Raw genomic sequence first — 20,842 nt, 5'->3', positions numbered from 1 at the left:
TGCAAAATGTCAAGGTAGGAGTTTCTGCATTAGTGATGAAAGTCTCCCTCTCTCTTTCTCTCTCTATGCACTCAGCCTGCCACTGCAATCTGCATGCCCGCCGCTGTCGTTTTAACATGGAGCTGTACAAGCTGTCCGGCCGTAGAAGCGGTGGAGTCTGTCTCAACTGTCGCCACAACACAGCAGGACGCCACTGTCACTACTGCAAGGAGGGTTACTACAGGGACATGACCAAATCCATCTCTCACCGCAGAGCTTGCAAAGGTAACAGGATGGTATGGTGTAATTCTTGGAATATGAATGATCCTCAGTCTTTCTCTAAGACCAACCTTTGGACACATGTTGAAGGTGTCTTCCAAAAGGAAAAAAAATGCTGTGCTTGGTACAATGTATACAAGTAGAAACACAACAGTTTAAAACAGACTTGAGTAAGCGACTTTTGGCTGCTGCCTTATCACGAGGTTTGGCATAGCAGGTAGCTCCATGTGTTTGATTTGGCAGATTTTTACACCGGATACTCTTCCTCACATATCCCCAAAGGGATTTGTATCTCTGCCTGGGATGAAACTGGGGATGTTTCGCTTGTTAGGCAAATGTTTAAAACCACCACACTACAGAGCCGGCGAAACAGATTTGAGTAAGCAACATCTAAAAATCTCATATCTTGTAAGCTGCACAAAAAAAGGCTTAAAGCCAAAAATTGAGGGCTTTCAGGTGTGGTTGCTTGAAAAGAGATGTCCACTAGGTGTCACCTCAACTCACCTGTACCACTGACCTGGACCTCTTGAGCATGTTTTCGGCGTTGGTGTGCTTTGGATTATAAAAGCCCAACATTATCTAAATGTCATTATCTAAGTCAGCGGTCCCCAACCCCCGGGCCTCGGACCGGTACCGGTCCGTGAGTCGTATAGTACCGGGCCGCGAGAGTTGAGGCTCAGTTGTGAAATGTATCGTTTTCAGGGTTTTTATCAGTTTTCAGCGTTATTTTGTTATCATTTTTATCGTTAACTCGGTTTTCCTGGGTCTTTTCACGTGTGTTATGAATAAATCTTCTGTTTTTCAGTACCGGTACTAGTTTTATTTTGTTGTATTTATCCGCGACACCTTAAAGCAGCGGTCCCCAACCTTTTTTGCACCACGGACCGGTTTATGCCCGACATTATTTTCACGGACTGGCCTTTAAGGTGTCGCGGATAAATACAACAAAATAAAACTAGTACCGGTACCGAAAAACAGAAGATTTATTCATAACACACGTGAAAAGACCTAGGAAAACCGAGTTAACGATAAAAATGATAACAAAATAACGCTGAAAACCGATAAAAACCATACATTTCACACCTGAGCCTCAACTCTCGCGGCCCGGTACTATACGACTCACGGACTGGTACCGGTCCGAGGCCCGGGGGTTGGGGACCGCTGCCTTAAAGGCCGGTCCGTGAAAATAATGTCGGGCATAAACCGGTCCATGGCGCAAAAAAGGTTGGGGACCGCTGATCTAAGTTGTCTAAAAAAACCATCCATCGAGTCAGTGTTCAGTATCCCGTTGGCATAAGATGAAAGCAGCTACAAGAAGTCACCAACTGGTTTGTGAAGTCCTGTTTTGAAACGTTGAGGTGGGTGTTTCTGACGTGGTTTTTTGAAGCCAGTGTGTGTCAGATCTCACTGCGAAATTGCAAGTTGTTAGCCAGTGAGGATTCCCCAGATAACCCTCCAAAATAGACTTTTATTAGGTATGACCCAGAATCATATTGTTATTGACTATTGGTATTTCTGGCTCCAAAAAAAGTGTGAAAAAACCACCACATGCCCACACCACCAATGTCTGGGTATGCGACTATCTTTTATATACAGTCTATGTTTGGATCCAGAAATCCCAGCCCTTTAAAAGAGATGCTACCAAAAAAATAAATGAAACTTAAGTTAAGTAATACAAATTTGGCCAAGAAATACTACAAAAAAATGCCTACAAAAATCACAAAAAAAAGGAAAGATGTAGTTTTTATAGAAACTGTAACCTCCAAAACCAGGCTCTTTGTAATAGTTTATACACTCACTCTTCACCATGCTCAGGTATGACAAGAATTCGTTGAAAAGTTTCGAGTAAAGCACACACCTGTCTTGGTGTCGATGAAAGGACCCCTGCAGCTCCCCAGATATTTGAGGTTCTCAGTGAATCCCTGACAAGACAAACATAACAAAGCAAAGGTGCGAGCTGATCCACTGAGTGGAGCGGTGAAAACAGCTCGCTAATCGTCCCTCTCTTCCATTCATACTTCCAATGCACGTACGCATGTGGACGGGGAGAAAGGAAAAACAACACGCGCACACAGGTGTGAGCACATACGTCGAGCTGCAGAGGATTAATGTGCGTGGGGGACAAAAGCTGAGCTCCTTCTGTCTTGCAGCTCCTCTGGGAGTAAAGACTGGCTCAGAGGCCCTGAGCAAACAAACTGCTGTCACTCAGTCACATGCACTAGCAAAATACTCAACAGATGCACAAACAGTCCTGTGTGAGATATGTACAGTAAGAGTGCATGGACCATTGTTCTTTATTTCTGTAATCAGTCGGGCTAAAGTTTGCCTTTTGGATGGAAAGTCTGGATAACAAATAATGTAATTTTTTACTAACTTTACAGCAGTGCCTCAGCATGCTTTGTTTAAACAATATTTCACCCTGCCTCTGTGCATTTAATCTCCAACCTCTTCCCACACACTAATGACAAATGAGAAACTCTGGATAGATGCTCATAGTGTGGTCTTCAGCCACATCCACCGCTGAGCTCTGATTGGCTGGTGACAAAGTCTTGAAATGCCTATCCTCTGGTGCCCCTATCCTTGGTACACCGCTGGCTATCAAAACACCGGAACAGCAACGTGATATTTCCTACTGCATGCCACAACAGCTTCCTGTCCTAATTCACTCAGACTTCTCCAGCTCGCATGAAAGGAAAGCGAATGCACGAGAAGCCGAGCCCACAAATGCGTTTTATAGAGGCGTTTTATATCAGAGACACCCTCAAACAGAGCTTGCTGCATGAGGCGAACTGAAGCCTGATAGATCATCTGCGCAGCATAAACATTTTCTCAGGCTATATTTGGGGAGTTGTTCAGTTCAGGGGGTCAGAGCTAAGAGCAGGTTATTTTAACAGAGGTTCTCACTGCGCCTAATGGTGAAGCAACACCCATACATCTTTCCAAAGTCTTTACAAACAGCTGTACTGTAACCTGAACACTTGAAGCCCTTCTTCCCATCCCCTTCACGTGTGCTGCTCATTGCTCTGGAATCAAACCCAAACAGCCTGATTGCTGCCTTACTCCTCAGGTGACAAAAACACGGTGATGTGACATCAGTTAAAAACCGCTATATTTATTGTTCAATTCAGCCAACCATCCCACTCTGCTGTTGTTGGACAGGAAATACAGCGCAGCGCCAACACAGCCAGGAGGAAGTCTGCTTTCATTCTCCGTTCCTGCGCCCGCCTGCTCCCCCTCCACCCCCCAAAATACTTCACATCTCAACAAAAAACATTCCTCCCAATAATTTGCTTGGAGGTTTAGTGGGAAAAAAAACAGGCTCTTCCTTATACTGTGCCTACTTTTCCAATAGCTACATGGAATGCCTCATGCTTTATTTCCCAGATTAACAACTTCACCCCTCATCAAGCGCAGTGTAAACGTGGCTCATGGAGAACCACAGCGCACGCCGCCCGCCCCTAACAGTTTGTTTTTTCTCGAATTACCTCCTACGGTTGGCAGCCTAGAAGTATTTAACTAGGCACGGTGAGTCCAGAGAGATGGAACTGGTACATGGTTCACTGCATCGTACCCCCCCTTCCCTCCTAAACCATTCAGTAACCATTCATGAAATTAAGTCATGTTTCCGGTATTTAACACCTGTTATGAGGGCAATAGTACTGTAGTTTTCCAGTGGTTAATATACAGTCTAGCCTATCCTTCCGCTTACACAGTTTTAGATCAAATATTGATTTGGAAACCTTAAAGAGTTTCGAGTCAAGTCTACAACTACTTAAATAAATATGATTCAGAAAAATAATATTTAGGAAATATGCTTACTTGCTTTCAGCGTTAGTGTTATTGTTAGCAGGCAGTTTAGGCACATCTATAATGATCACTCTGAATCTTTAGCTGAATTCTTTCTTTGATAGAAGTCTGAAATAATTTTACAAGATTAAGACATTCATATTAGTGGCAGACTTAAAGACCCTCATTAGCAATGAGTAACTGCACTGCTAGCCAGCTTAAGCTAATGAGGCTTACTTCACCTACAACAACAGAGGTAAGCAGCATGATTGACAAATCTGACACCACCGAGCTACAGGAGATGTAAACTAGACTTGGAAGAACCCCAATTTCTACTTTGAACTATTAAAGATGTCATTCGTCACCTCGTGCAGCCATCTTTAAAGGTACTGATGGTAAATTCTTCTGTTTAAATACTGAAATAGCTTAAAACTCTCCAAAACTAACAACAGGCTTTAACGCAAATGGAGGAAACATCAAACTTTTTGTTGTGCTCCTCAAATCATTCCTGAACCATTTTTGGTCCACTATCCTACTGAAAGAGGCCACAGCCACCAGAAAGTACTGTTTCCATGATAGGGTGTACATGGCCTGCAACAATGCTGAAGTCTCAAAGTAACATCCACATGGATGGCAGGACCAATGCTTTCCAGCAGAATATTAAATAAAGTATTGCACTGCCTCTGCTGGCTTACCTTCTTCCCATCGTGCAGGTGTCAGGTGTTTCTACATAGCCAGTCATTTACGTGATGTAAAGAAAATGTGATTCATCAGACCAGGCTACCTTCTTCCATTGTTCAGTGCTGCAGTTCTGATGCTCATATGTCAATTGTTGGTGTGTTCAGTGGTGGGGAGGGGTCAGCGTGGGCACCCTGACCTGTCTGCAGCTATGCAGCCTCATACACAACAAACCGTGATGTATTCTGATGCCTTTCTATGAGAATCACCAATTTGAGCTACAGTTGCTCATCTGTTGGATCAGGCCACACAGGTCAGCCTTTGCTACTCTCATGCTATCAGAGAGCCTTGCCCGCCCATGACCCAGTCACTGGTTCACCACTGTTCCTTCCTTGGACCACTTTCAAAGATACTGACCTCTGCAGACCGAGAACATCCCATAAGAGCTGCAGGTTTGGAGATGATCTAACCTACTCATGTAGCAATCACAGTTTGGTCCTTGCCAAACTCTCTCAAGTTCTTACATTTGCCCAATTTTCCTCCTTCTAACACATAAACTTTGAGTACATAATGTTCGCAGGTGCCAGGATGAAGTGAAAATCAGTGTTATTCACTTCTCCTGGTCATAATGTTGTGTAAGTACCTTTAAAGCATGAGTGTACTCAAATGTGCTAAAGAGAGTTTCCTCTTACAATTAGCAACTCTGTCCTAGTGTGTGGAAGATTCATTAATCCACTTAAACACCATAATAAAATTACAATCTCTCATGAAAAAATTAGGCTTTTTCTCTTTTTTTTACACTGCAGCAAAATAAATTAGAGCCACTTTAATTTTAAAGTCATCATCCAGATACTTGCTTCTATTGCTTGCCCTGGATCTTAAGTTATATCCATAAAATTCACCAAAGCTCTCCTCCAAAGTCATATTTCAATGTCTTTTAGTTGTTGGCTTTACTCTCTGCGCCCTGAAAACGACAACATGCTTGTCTCCATCCTGCTGTTATTAGTATCTGAAGCAAAGCCACAACCTGCTCATGAACTCTTTTGTCAAAGTGACATTTAACTCCCTGTGGTCTGTTGCTCATGGGAAATTTTGTTAATTAACTCCTGCAAAAACCTGAATTATTGAATAAATAACGAAGTTGGATTGTTTGAGTCTTTGATTACAGCCTTTATCCAGACATATGAAGCAAGTCTCACAGCATTTGTTGACAAAAGACCTCTTCCAAGCCTGGATTTTAATCAGTGTTGTCATAAAGTCAATAGGATTTTGAAATGAGGTTTAATTACTTGTGGAGCAGAAACCAGAAGTTACAGTTTAGCTTTGTTCCCATACTAGCTTGAAATTTTATTTGTATGAACTGATATTTTGCAGTATATACATGCAAACATACAGTAGCAGTCAAAAGAAAACTAAGCTGGTTGAAATGTTTCGACTGAAACAAAACATCTCTCCATCGCATTGTTAATTTTTATCGTTAGCTTATGTGATGATCATTTTATTGCAGCTATGGTTTCCGTTAAACGACCATCCCTTGGATTTATGTGAAAAACACACTGGTGTTGATTTCTTGGAGGGGAAAAGAGGTAGATCCCTAAAAATGTCACCATTTGGTTTTATTTCAGCAAACTGGCAGAAGCTTTTATATGATACGAATGAGGCAGAAGAAAAACAAAGACGTTAGGCTTTCTTAAAGAAAGATTTAATAAGCATCCCCTAATGTTCATAAAGCTCCATAAATTCCAAGTAAAAAGCAACGTCTACTGGACCACTTCAAGCAAATTTCGAATGACTCTGCTGGTACACATGCAGGACTAATAGGGAGGTTGGGCTTCAACTTCAAACACTGGCTTTATAGTAAAAGTTTGGCAGTGACACACACACAGAACAAATTTCTCACATTTAACGTGCGATCCTCCCAACTAAAAGCTTAAACACACTTTGAAGTGCGTTCCACTCGTCCATTACTGGGAAACATTATTCAGGCAGTATTTGCAAGGAGCCCTTTTGCCAAAAGGCTTTACATTGGAAACTCAATCTGAAGAGCGCACAGCCTGTCTGATCGCACCGAAGCAGAGGACTCAAAGCCGACTCGCGAGGAGCTCCCTGCCCTCACGCTCAGACACATCCGCGACGCGCACATGCCAAACATTTGGTGTCGTGCTGCGCGGTGAAAGTGAAACACTGTAATTAATCAAGTTATTTACCCTTCTGCGTGCCTTCCAAAGCAGACCTAATGAAGAATCTTATGGTCGTAATGGGCGGAGGGAAGCAGTGTAATTTGATTGAGGTTTTATGCTGGTGCAGGGCCCAGTTCCCCATCTGTGATGGTCTGGAAGCAAAACACAGCCTCCTCTAATGCGAATGATTTCTTACTAGGTTTTAGTGCTAAGATGACTTTTTTATTGTATAGAATATGTAGAGTCAGCAGAGGACAGGCCCGAGACATGCTGTAGTCATTTGTAAGCTGATATCTGTTTTTTACTTTTAACCGCTCGTGTTTCCTTTCTTTTTCTTTTTTAACTTGCAAGTTGTTTACTTGTGTACAGTTTAGCTTGGTGCTCTTCTTCCCTCTTTAGCATGCGATTGCCATCCAGTTGGAGCAGCAGGGAAGACGTGTAATCAGACAACAGGCCAGTGTCCCTGCAAGGACGGCGTGACGGGGATCACCTGCAACCGCTGTGCCAAGGGCTACCAGCAGAGCCGCTCTCCCATAGCCCCCTGTATCAGTAAGGGCTACTTCTACCACTTTCATTTATCAAATATTGTGTTTCTTTTTCATTTTAAATGTTGCTACAAGCACACCTTTAACCAGATCACCTCCTGCACCTCTAATTGGAGGTGGTGACACCCAGGTTGCCTCACAGAGAGGACCTGAAAAGGACAGACCGTGCCTTTTTATCCATGAATCCATTGCTCTCTGTCTCTCATCCCATGTTATTTTTATCCCCTTGTTCCATCACTTTGGATAGATATTTGGCTGTTTAAGCCTGAGTCTGGATAAACAGACGATTACAGCTTGACTAATATGGCCTTGTTTGCCTTCGAGGCCGTTAACTCGCAGTAAATCCCCCGGAATGAATCCAAGGGATTGATGGCTGATATGTTTATTGGCTGTATCTACCCCTGGCAGATTCCAGGCCCTTGGCAGTAAACACCAACGTCTCACAAAAGCAAAGATGGGTCACTAGTAGCTGCTTTAGCTCGGGACATCGTAGGTGGCTGGTATGAACAGATAAGACAACAGCAACGTCCACGGTGGACGTATACACCCTAATGATTGTCCCCTGTGCTAACAGGGTTGACATTTCTGATAAAGCCCATGTGTGGAAGTGGAGCAGTGGTGTTTGTACAGTAAGAGTGTTTGGCCAGAATTCACAGAGATAATTTCAAAGTGCAAACCAGCTGGACCAGGATCTCTTTAATTTTGCTGGGGCAGTTACAAATGTGGTGTAAAAGCTGGAAGAGACTCAGCTAGTAGAGTAGAATGGATTTGGTTTCTTGTAACTTTTTCAGATAATGTCTTTTGGTTTTAATAGTATGATATTAAATTTTTGTTATATATCTAAATCGCTGCCAGCTCCGAGTTTAACGAGACCAGCGGCCTTGGCTCACTGTACCTACAACATACCAGAGTCAGGAGGGAGCAGGACATTAATAGGAAATCTTTTCAGTACATCTGTGTGTCAAAATCAGCTTCGTGTCCGACGGCACTTGGAAATTCCTTCATGTTCTCACAGTTGGAATTATCGTTATTCAATATACAGAACAATATGGCTGCAGAGAAAATTGTCTCTTCACTGTGCTCCTTACTTTGTCACAGAGATCCCAGCTGCATCTCCGACAGCGACTTACAGCAGCTATGAGGAGCCGACAGGTGAGTAACCAAAGAGATTTTGTGTCGTTTTTAAAATAATAATTTTTTTTTACTACATATTCTGTTTTCAAGCTGCTGTTGCCCTTTCATTTATATTAATTCAGCTATGTTAATGTATCACCGTGGGTGGGATTTTTTTTTAACTAAGCCAACTGTTCCTCCATGCGTGAAATCAGAAGTGCATTTTGAGCACACGCACATCTTTCCACGCTCCTCAGCTAAACGCACGTCGGCGAGGTCAGACTGATGCTGATGTAAACTCCAGATATTTTGCCAGTGCTCCCTGTGGCCTTGTTGCCCGTATTCCCAGCCTGCCCAGCAGCCTCCCCGGGGTTTCGGCCCTAATCTGATTACATGCTTCATTTGCACCAGTTTGTATTTCAATCAAGGCTGGCTGTACCAGCAGTGAAGCTCTGCCTGAACCTATTGTTCATGTGCTCTGACAAGAATCTCCATGTCAGGCTGCTGGCATTGGATCATGTGCCACGCTAGTATGTGCAGCAGTTTTTGGGGAAGCTCTGTCCTATTTCAAATTATTCTTAAATAACCAACAGCAGCTTAAATAAATTTCAGCATATTAATGAGTTTTCACCGTGATCCAGGTTTGTTTAAATAGGCTGAGTCACCTCTGATCATCGATCAGCGTCTGACGAGAGTGGCGCCACTGACTTCAGCGTGCTTTGTTGCGAGCCCCACTTCCTGCTATAGTGACTGCCGAGGCTGTGTGGAGTTTGGATTCCTGTCAGAGACTCCAAACAGACACCACCCTCCAAATTAGGAGCAGTGTGGTCCCCGGGGACCCCGCAGAAAGAACGTGGCACTGCTGCAGAGATACACAAAGGGGGCGTTTGTCCTCACAGCAGGAGATTGGACCTTAATGAGTGCCGTGGGTGTAATGGCCCACAGCAGCAATTGCGCTAAGGGGCTAATGGGCAACGTCAGCTATCAAAGAAAGGTATGATGAAGGCCCCCAGGGGCCTGCAGGAGATAAAGAGCCCCACCACCACCACCACTTCATTTACATGGAAATCAGGCACGCTCGATATGGACTCGTCAGATTCATTTACTTTGGGATTTCCTCTTTTCTTATTTTTCCCGCCAACCCAGAAACCAGCCAGGAATTCCAGCAGAAATGCTTTCTCTACATACATGAATTCAATCCTCATCCCACGTACCAAACCGCTCTTTTTTCCTCTCCCTCTCTCTCTCTCCTTTTTTTTTGAGAGGGAGGAGAGGGGTGTTTTTTTCTTTCTCCATCATTACCCAGGCAACCTCATTCACACAGAGTATAATGGGGAAGAAAGGGGAAGACTGGACAGAGGGCTGGAAGAAATAATGAAGTTTGTCCATATTCAGGCAAGCTGAAAGGTTCCCCCTCTCTCTCAATTGCCCCCCTCCTTTCTCTTCAGACTGCCCAGCCCAGCTTTCCCACCCCCCACCCCCCCATCCCCCCAGAGAAAGGAGCACAAGGCTTATTGCTCTGTGAGAGGCAGAGTGGGAAGTGGGAGGGGGCGGCGGGGGTACACTTGGAGATGGTCTGCTTCCAATTTGTGTCAGTCAGTGGAAAGTGGAGGGAACAAATGATTTCAATTTTCAGTTTGGCCTCTGGTCCCACCACCACCTTCCTCATTACAAAAGGTACCTGGCGGGGTGACAGCACACCAGAGTGGCCATCGATAAAGCCCCATGGCGCTCAAACCCACGTTCACATACAGTGAGGTAAAAGTGCAGGGGGGGGGACGCTGCTGAGACATTAATCATAAGTCTGTGAGCTTCTCTGTCACTGCTACTCTCTGGAGGGATCCAGAACATTTAGCCCCGGCCAGCCTTATAGAGTATTCACATTCTCGCCTCATGTGGCTTAGAGTGTGCTAAGGGTCCCCACTAATGTCTGGTAGGTCTCCGGTTAATTCCCCCCCTGCGACCTTCTCTTGTGCACGAGTGACCTCAGCAGCCCTCAGAGCTGACATAAGGGATGCCAGGACAGTGACGAGGGAACGGGCTGGAATGGAAAAACATGGGAGGCGTATAGTAGGAGCGTGTTGACGGACACAGGAGGATCTGTGTAAGCTGTAATCTGCTTCACAGTGGCACTTTGAAAGCATCCTTAAGACCCCAGGGGCACAAGGAGCGTGACGTAAGGGACTAAATGTGAAGGTCATCCATCTGAAGCCCTGTCTGACGATGCTCACATGCTGCGAATGTAAATTTAAAACATTTTCGTAAACTCCTTCCCCTTCTCTGTCTTCTTTTCCTCAGATTGTGAATCTCACTGTAAAGTTTCCAAGGGCAAAATGAAGATCACGTTGAAGAAATACTGTAAAAAAGACTACGGTGAGTGAGCCCAGCACACAGGAACATGCCCCGCCAGATGTCACAAGGTCAAATGTCTCAATTAATCTGATCCGGAGCATAGCCAGTCCACACCATGTAGCTGGTCTTTGTGCTTTACTGCTAGGTTATTTTAAATAGCCTTAGAACACGTCCACTAATATAAAACCATCTCTGCTCTCTCTGAGAGTTTCCATGCACTCAAGTTAACATGTTTGACCCCTGGAAAAAAAAGGTTTATAAAAAAAAAGCACTCTTCTGAAAATTAAGCTTTTCAAGATGTGTGACCGTCAGCCAACATTCTGTCAAGTTGTAATTGCTCATTTATTATGCTGATTCAGCTGATCTGATCGCATCACGCTTGTGACATATTTCTTTTTCTTATCCCTCATGAGTACAATAGAGACTCGTTTGAAGGTGCGTATACATCAGAATTACCATTAGCATGGGTCACCGTGGGTGTTTAACCTTGATTAAGTCACTTATTAAAGTTGCTTGTGCAGTTGCGTGGCTATAGCGATATAAAAATAGTTGGCCAGTCACCACACTCAGCCTGACTTCATACCAGATGTTTGTGTTAAAAGAGTGTGTTTGTTAGGAAATAGAGGATGTTTTGAAAATGTAAATGCGTACAGGATCCATACCTGAACGCAAATGTGGATGGTCAGATGATGCTGCAACTGGCACACTGGTGCGAGTTACTGGTCTTACATGATTAGAACCAGTCATCAAAAAGTGTGAGGTATGAGAAAAGTATGGGACAAAATTAATATGTCAGCAAAAGTATGATATGTTAAAAACGTCATATTGTAACAAAAAAGTATTTAAAGTACGTATACAAACATTTGGAACTATACAGTGGAGAAAGTAATGAAAGGGTCCTTTGCTGAATATGCAAATTTGCTCACTTTCAAAGAAATGCACAGTGTCAAATATTTTATGGTAGTTTCATTTTGATGCAAAGAGACAGAATATCAATCAATAAACCATAAAAAAAAACCCACATTACTTAAAAGTTATACATTTGTTTGCATTTCATTGATTGAAATAAGTATTTGATCCTCAAGCAAAACATCACTTAGTACTTATTCTCCAGGTTTGAACACATCTCAGGTGGGATTTTGGCCCACTGATCTTTACAGAAACTCTAAATCCTTTCGTTTTCTTTGCTGTTGCTTGGAAGCGCACAAATTTTCTACATGATCGTATTGTGCTTCTTCTTTATCCACTCCTTAGTTGGTATGTTTTCTGTCACTATCATGCTGGAAGACCCATCCATTTCAGGATACATTTGCCCTTTAATTTAAGTCATCCTGTACCCTAAGCAGAAAAATGTCCAAAAGCATAATGTTTCCACCTCCGTGCTTGACTGAGAGGATGGTGTTCTTTGGGTCATGCTCACCATTTCGCTGCCTATAAACACAATGGGTCCAGTTGATGCCGTAGAGCTCAATTTCATGAGAAAACGTCTGGTGCACCTGCACATGTGCCATCTTGAGCAGAGGGACATTGTGGGCACTGCAAGATTTTAATCCATTATGGCCTATTAGTATTAGTAGTGAATATTTAGTCAGTAATGTGAAATTTACTTTGATCTGGCCTTTTTTTTGTAGCACCTCTGTTGCTTTTTGCCAAAATAACTGAGTTTTTTTCACAGCCCTACGCAAGCTGTTTCTTTTGACTAAATTAGACAGAAGTCTCACTTTATGTGAGCACACACAAAGCCTAACAAGAGAAAGCTGGGGCTTCGTAAGCCCAACCATCACGGTTGTCTCTTACTGGGGTTTTAGGTTTTGTGGAGCCAGCTAACGTGAAGAAAGTCTGGCTTGAGTTGAACTTGGCTTGCAATAGATTACTTTGGCCGAAAACTGGAAATTTAATAATTTAATCAATCATTATAGTTAAAGGAAGATTGTTATTTCCATGCACGGTAATTTGGATTTGGCAGTGGATCTGTTACCATTTTTGACACAAATACTTTGAAAGCAGGAGGGGGAAGCAGCAAGACAAAACAGGAATCAACAGACCTGATACTGATTAAGTCAGTCACAGCACAAAAGGTGGGGCTGGTGTTCAGGTGGGTTGCAAAGTGGCATGCAAATGCACTGCGATTATGTGCAGGCTACAGCAGCTTAAATAGATATCCAACATGGAATTTGCTGATGCTAGCTGATCTTCTGGGATAGTGACTAAGCTTCACTTTGTGACTTGCCTGAATTTAATTTGATCACTTCATGCACATTATAATTTGTGATTTTTGTTTTCCACAAATTAGCTTTTTTCTTCTTCTTAATAGCCAGCTAAGCTAACTGGCTTTTGGCTCCAGCTAAAAATTTACAATGCAGATGTGAGTCTGATATTGTTCTTGACATCCAAAAAGGGTGATCTAATCACTTTGGTGATTTTAAAAGGCTGAAACACAACATGAGGTTAGTTATTATATCTCACAGAAAGTAATGCTTAGATGTGAAGATTAGGAACTGTTTAGGATGCATTGCTTTCTCACTATTTTGTACTGGGTAAAAGCCATATATATACAACCAGTTGTAAAAGAATCACAGTATGGATGTCTGAACTATGTTAAAATTATAGCAGCTTTGCACCCCTGCAGCAGAGTTTGTAAAAGACAAAGAGATGCACAAACATGCACACTCACATACGCTTTGCCCAGGCTGGTTATTCTGAAGCTTTTTGCAAAACCTACTGCAATTTCAGAGCAAATCACAAACTATAAGGGAGGCCAAAATACACAGAAATCAAATTATGTCGTCAGTGAATGTGCAGGACACGAAGCGGCTGCAACAAACCGTTAACACGGCAGTGCCAGGTGTATATAAATATCACTATCACTGTGTTAAAACTGGCTGCAGGATATTTGATGTTTTGATGATTAATGATGCAGGTCCATTATGAAGCAGAAACCACAACCACACAGTGGTGGGGTGATAAAATAGACAAAATAACATATGCAGTTATTTAATTTCACTCTATCTCTCCCTTCATCTACATGGTAAATGATTCAATGCAGATTTTCAGCAATGCTAATCAGTCACACTGTTATCCATTATCTGTTATCACTGGAACCACATTTGTTAACAACAGAGACAGATACACAAAAAGTTTCAGCACATTATCCGGAAAAGGTAAACCACCCAGTTTTTAGTTAACTCACTAAAACTAACTTCATGTCAATTCATGCAAAAACTGGTTGCTGCAAAAAGTTTGTCCTGATCAGGGCTGCTGAGAGCCGTTCCTTTCCAGTTACGTTGATCTCTGTCAGAGCTGACTAATGCGTCTTTCAATCAAAATCATTGGTGAAACGTCATCAGTTACACTTTAAACAGCATCCAACTGTAAATTGCTCAACTGTATTTGACCCCCCGCCCCTGCCCGTTACAGTTGGGAAGACAATAATTCAGTCCATTTGTGACATTTTGCTACTGAGCCAAATTTAGCTATTATTCATATTTCCCTTGACTTAAGTCTTAGTTACTGGAGCTGAGACAGGCCGTGCAGCTAAAAATCTGCCACGTTCATTAAGAAAAAAGAAAAAAAAAAGCGGAAAAAAACTCTGGAAGCAGATGATTCTGGCGGCGCGGCACTGGGACATTATGGCAGACATCATTGCTTAGCATGCATTTCCTTTGCCGTGGTCTAATTCATTTCTCAGGCCTGTCGCCTCGCTTTTGTGGGGTTTTTGAGTCTCTTTTCTGTTCTTCGGAGAGGGGGGGGCACCCCCATGTGTGAGTGGCGATGCAGGCCCCCCGGGGGTCACGGGAAGGGGCCCTCTGTTTAAACACAGTTGTGCACTCCGCCGGCACAGAGCATTCCTCGGGGCGCAAACAGGTGGTAAATTAACCAGACGGTGACGGATTGCCACCCCGGAGAAAAAGAAATATGTTTTGTTTATTCAATTTTTGTTTTTCATCATTGCCGTAGCTACGGAGACGGAGGACATAAAGGGATTATATTCTCGCCTGACACCCTCCTCTGCACACACATACCCTCCCTTCTCCCTGCCACAGGGAGGACAATGAATCAAAGGGCCGCGTGTTTACCGACGCTCCGGGATGGTGCTCAAAGGCAGGGCCTCCCAGCCTAGCTGGCCACCTCTCTTCGCTCACCCGAGGGTAACAGGTCCCTGATCATTCACTCAGCTGATAACCAGAGGGGACAGGGGCCTCTGCACGGTAATTAAGCGAGCTCTAATTTCATTAGCCCTCGCCTGTTGGTGGCACGCAGTGTCAAGTCGCAGCACACCCAAAGAAGATAAACCCAGTGGGAAGTTTGGCTGTGAGAGGGAGGCTCGGTTGGCAGCCATTGTGCGAGTTGCAGGATCATCTTACACTTCCTCTCACAGTCTGCCTCACCAAACAGTGTGCGCTATTTTGTAATAGATTGCTTGACCCCGTGCTCCCGTTCCCTCTGTGCTGTCTATTTAGCTCAAACCAAGTGGCAGAAGGTGTGTGTGGATTTGTGTGTGTTTGAATACGTCGCAAAGACTGAAAACATACTTGAGAGAGAAAGAGAGAGAGGCAGACCCTGACAGAGAGACTGCGCCTGACAGAGTCTCCTCCAATGAGTCGAGCACAGCAGCTCTGGGGAGGAGAGCGCTATCTCCACTGGATTCTCACGCTGCGAAGTTGGATGGGGCTCTGGGAGCAGAACCCGGACAGCTCATGAGGTCGGAAACACATCCCGATTCTGCTGGAACTTTTTCTGTGGCTGCGAAGACAAATAGTGGCCCCTCCTTTCCTCCCCCTCCTCCTCCTCACACACCCTTTATGTGTCTGGATGAAGGAGAGGGCTGCGATGAATGGCGGGGCTGTGAGAGCTCCCTCTACTCAGCCCAACAAACCTTCTTTCTTCTGAAATTGTGTGCAATTTGCTCACACCATGCATCGACACACATACTTAAACACCCCACTCCTTCAGTTCTCTGCATTCTTGGCAGCGATATAAGACGGGCGATGAACACGGAAAGTGATCGTGTTAAGCCAGAAAGGCGACTATAAGGCCAACCTGCTTTAAAAACAGAGAAAGTAAACCCTATTTTGTTATTATTATAAAACTGCAGAGGTAACGCATTAGCTGACACAGCGTTAAATTGGGTATACAAATGAGCATTATATGGAATCTAATGAAGTCTTGTCCAGATTAGATTGTGTTTAGGTGCTAAAAAGCGTCCTTACTGGCACGGGAGAAGCTTGCACGGACATCGACCAAGAGGACAAGTGTACAAACTTTCCATACATCTCAGTAGCACTCTATAGTTAGTCATTTCTAAATCCAAGCTCCATCAATATGATGACAATTTAGGGATTCCAATTCATGGTTTGCTGTTTTATAATTCAACTGATGTGTGAAAAGCAGAATATAATTGCTTGATGAACCACCCGCGGGCCTCTCTTTGAGAATCTGGAGCTTAGATGATATACTATGCATACCAAGCTAACCCTCCCTCCCAGGAAGAGTCCTTCACTTGAAGGACATATTAGCTCCGGCGTCTTCGCTGTTTAGCTCTTGCTGCTATCTTAGTGATGCAGTAATTACCTGCTTGTTTGATGGAGAATCTACACAAGAAAGCGTCAGCGAGTGGAGCTCGAGTCACATCCTGGTATGAATTCACTTGCAAGTGGTGCACCAATAGTTACCAGGTTTGGCCTGATTTAGCCTGAGGACGTCCATGTTTAGATGTTCAGATCTAACACCTGAAAGACCAGTTGAAAAGCATTTGTTTCAGAAGTTATATTACTAGCAGATGTGGTGTTTTCCTATAAAACTTCTTTTTTGGCCAGTTATGTTTTGAAAAGAGAATTAGAGAACCCTATATCCTATTTCTTCTCTCTTTAACCCAGCTTGGCCACCTAAAAGTAAAATGCCTCCGTGCCCTTTATGCCGATGCGTGCTTTCAGATGTTCTACATCAGAAAGCGTAGTGCAAAGGGAGTCAGGGAGTGCTGTGGAAACTGTTGCTGTAATAGGGAGTGTGCTCAGGGGCACGAAAAGGAAAGGTCCTAGGTCAGAGATGAAGGGAGGGGCCTGTGATATGCTGCAGATTACTGGGTTCAAACAGACATTTTTATTCACCCTTTCATGCAATGATATATAAACGCTGTTGAAATAGAAGGTGCTTGTCAATCATTCCCACTATTTTTCCACTTCACTAATTCATCTCAAGGCAAATGTGGTCATTTAAAATAATTTTGAAGGGCTCTATTTGCTGTAGTGTATACTTATAGAAGTCGATTTGATATATAATTATATAATTATAATTATATTATACAAGTTGACACTGTTACAATATGTTTTTCTGTCACTGGGTTGTTTCCAGGACTTTTAAACTGGGGAGTGACTGAGAATGCACCAGAGGGGCCACAGGAAATCAAACTATTTAGTCAGAAATTTTTAATGTACTTCAACGTGGAAAACATGTATACAAGTCACAATTTTCAAGTTATGCAGCCATGCATCCTATTGCATATTTGTTATCAGGAAAGCAGACCTGCTTAACAATTTGAAAATAGCCTTGTTGATGGATACTTTATTGAAAAGTAGAAAAGAAGTATAAGATACAATCCTTTTTAAGTGCCCCAATAGTTCACTGTATACTAGTATATTGAAATATACTTAAAGTACCTTAAATGTACTCATGTAACATGACACTTTTTACAGTCTTCTTCAGGATATTATTGGGCTGCAATTATTGCGTATACATCTTTAATGTTTAATTGGTGTTGGGGATTATATGTTCAGTTAAATGGTGCACCCCATACCTCGGCTGTAGACACACCCCTGCTGGTTTGCATTGAATTTGGTAAAGAATTTGACATTTACCTGTAATTTTAGCCAGATATTTAGATTTTAACCAGTACAAGGGGTGCTGATATCCACACTATATTACTATATTACTATATGACTTGAATCACTTTTTCTTGTGGGTGACTTAACCTGTGCTTTTCTCTTAAACCAGCTGTTCAAGTGCACGTTCTTAAGGGTGACAAGGCAGGCGAGTGGTGGAAGTTCACGGTCAACATCATTTCTATCTACAAACAAGGTGAGCACCGCATCCGTCGTGGAGACCAGCTGCTGTGGGTGCGCGCCAAGGACGTGGCCTGCAAATGTCCCAAGATTAAGCCCGGAAGGAAGTACCTGCTCCTGGGTACAGACGACGACTCCCCTGGGCAGAGCGGCGTAGTTGCCGACAAGGGAAGCCTCCTCATCCCTTGGAAGGACCTGTGGGGCCGCAGGCTGAGGAAGTTCCAACAGCGCGACAAGAGGGGGAAGTGCTAAAAGTATCTGCAGAGGAGAGGGAAAAAAGAGTCAGAGGCAGAATTAGGCCTCTGATGGGATGAAATCAAGGACGAGGGATAAGGATGGATGAAAAAAAAACTGGAAGAATTAAAAATAGAGAGACAGGTAATACGTAGGAGAAATGTGGAAATGACTGAGTGCTGCTGCTCTGAGCTGGAGCGAAGAGTTTAGTGTTTTCTTCTTTAGGAACAGTTGTGAAGGAGCTCATTCAACAGTCTGTCTTTCAGCGGTTGTTTTGTTGTATTATTGCAGAGTTTGCACCTAGTGTTACAGATATGTCTCACCCTGATCATTTTACCCACAATGCATTTTTATTAAAGCCCCTTGCTCAGTTTTTAAAGAGTGACACATCTTCTCTGTCACCCTGTTTGTGTCTTCAGAGGATCTTTTTCCACTGTGGTGTAAAAATCATTGTCTAGTTCAATGAAGACTTATAGCACGGCCGTAATTTCTCTCCACAACCTGCCAAACGTTAGCAAAAAAGTTTCAGATACAAGTGAAAAAATGGTAATTGTTGTCTTATAGTGCCATTCTTGCTCATAGGCGAGTGTTACCTCAGTAAAACAAGAAAAAAAATGCCATTTTTCTGTACAATGATCTCACTACAAGCAAGCCTTTGCTCAGCGCTTATTGATATATCAACAGTATGTTGTGGTTGTGACCTCTGCAATGTAAAGTAACCATATTTGGATACATAGACATTATTTTTAGTAGACGATGCCGTAGCATCAAGTAGGTGTAGAGTAGATTTGTCAACCATGCACTTATTTTTACTAGTCAGACGTTTAAGAACATATAAAATATGTTCCAACATTTTTAGAGTGCTGTCCAAAAAAGGGAAAAAAACAAGCCTTTACCATTTAATAGAATGTATAGCTAGTAGAAACCCCGCTTGCCTCACTCATGACTCCATAGGCTGATGTTTCTGGTGGACTGTAACAACCCTGTATAAATCACAACTACAGTGGAGTCAGAATGTAGTTTTTTTTTTTTCTTTAATAAAGGACTAATTGTAAGTTGGACTTCCCAAGCATTTCCCAGTGGGAGAACTGATGAAGTGAACTATTTCACCTCATTAAATAAAGGGGAGAGAGAGAGAGATATTGACCTATCAAGCAAACCTCATACCACTGACAAACTGCATGCTCACTATTTACTGTAGCTGACTGGCTAATGATGATTGTGAATTATGTACACATTTACTTTGTACACAATATTCAATGTTGTGGGAAAATAACCTGTGGAGTGATAAAAAAAAAATATCACAGATGTTTATTTAGCACACTGTGTAAAATATTCTTCACCTCAAAACGACTTTCTGAGGACTGAATTTCATCGTTAAGACTTGGTACTGGACAAAAAGGCATGACCGATTGTCTACATGTTATATAGCTGTATAGTATTACTTTTTTGTTGTTGTTAAAACATTAACTAGATCTATCCATGTGAAATTAACCAGAGTTTTTTTTTTTTTTTTTTAAATACTAGAGGCTTAATAAAAGAAAAAGACAAACAAATGAATGTCAGACAAATTTCTCATGTTGTGCACCCAGGGGATCACACATACTCTCTCTCACACACAATCACACACACACACATACACTGAGAGAAACTTGGACTGAATTTACACACACGCGCGCACACAAGCAACACCCAAATACACACATGTACACTTTGACGTAAATACACGGGTACACCTCAGTACTCTGTGCATCATACTGTATGTATTTGTTGATTACAAAGTTTTTACAAAGTCTTCGCTCACTCAGCTGTACCGACATTTTTCAACCTGCAGGCATCTGCAGAAAGGTACGGCCCGCCAGACTTTTGTTCTCCATGGATATTATATCAGAATAATTATCTGCTCATGTTAATACATTGGCTTGTAAATGTTGTTTAGCAGTGTCCATTGCAAATGGTTGTGTAATGTCTTGTAATACTAATATATTATGTTTATCGAAAATGAATATATTTAATGACACATGACAAAAAAATGTGGCTTTTGTGGTGTTTTGCTGTCGATCTTTTATTTTTTACTTTTACATTGGATTTTAGACGGCTGTAATGAAAATGATTGATGCGTGTTTGGCTATTGAACAGCTTAACAGACCTGAAATTTAATTTGAAATAAAGCTGTGCAAAAAAAAAGAAAAGAAAAAGAAAAGAAAGAAAAACAAACAAATGAGGATCTGTTGCTGAAATTGCATGTTTAGCTCCTATTTCCTCTTATGATCAAAAAGCTTCTTTTGCTATCACGACACAACAACACAGTTCCTACTATTTGCTTCAAGTTTCAGCTGCAACTGGAAACCACTTTGTAACATGAATTTTGCATTGCAAGACATAAGAAGAAGAATCTAACACAATAAAATGTTCCTGAAAGTCCTGCCAAATATAAAGTTGTAGATTTTTCCATTCTGGTAACACTCTAGATTACAGCCCCCCAAAAGTATAATTTGGGTATGAGAGCTCATGCAAATACTTATTTGGTAGTTACACGCTAAGTACAGGAAAAGAGTTCAGGAGGAATAAGAATAAGTGGATTTGACACACAGTAAAGTGGTAAACACACAGATTTGCCTTTAATGCAGCAGGTAGT

At 42.5% G+C, this 20,842-nt stretch overlaps 1 protein-coding gene across 1 annotated transcript in view; it reads left to right on the top strand.

Moving 5' to 3' along the window:
- The window catches only part of ntn1b (netrin 1b), a 48,841-nt gene extending 28,265 nt beyond the window's left edge, over nt 1-20,576 (top strand). The window contains exons 3-7 of the mRNA XM_082531246.1: nt 76-264; nt 7,302-7,451; nt 8,546-8,599; nt 10,859-10,933; nt 17,903-20,576. Of these exons, the coding sequence (XP_082387372.1) occupies nt 76-264; nt 7,302-7,451; nt 8,546-8,599; nt 10,859-10,933; nt 17,903-18,222 (788 nt within the window). The 3' untranslated portion in view covers nt 18,223-20,576. The remainder of the gene's footprint in view (nt 1-75; nt 265-7,301; nt 7,452-8,545; nt 8,600-10,858; nt 10,934-17,902) is intronic.
- The last annotated feature ends 266 nt before the right edge of the window (nt 20,577-20,842 follow it).

Source organism: Aulonocara stuartgranti, assembly GCF_965226115.1.
Source record: "Aulonocara stuartgranti genome assembly, chromosome: 4".
Classification (NCBI taxonomy): Eukaryota; Metazoa; Chordata; class Actinopteri; order Cichliformes; family Cichlidae; genus Aulonocara; species Aulonocara stuartgranti.
Note: the sequence above shows the minus strand (reverse complement) of the source record. Positions and strands in the feature narration are given on the sequence as shown.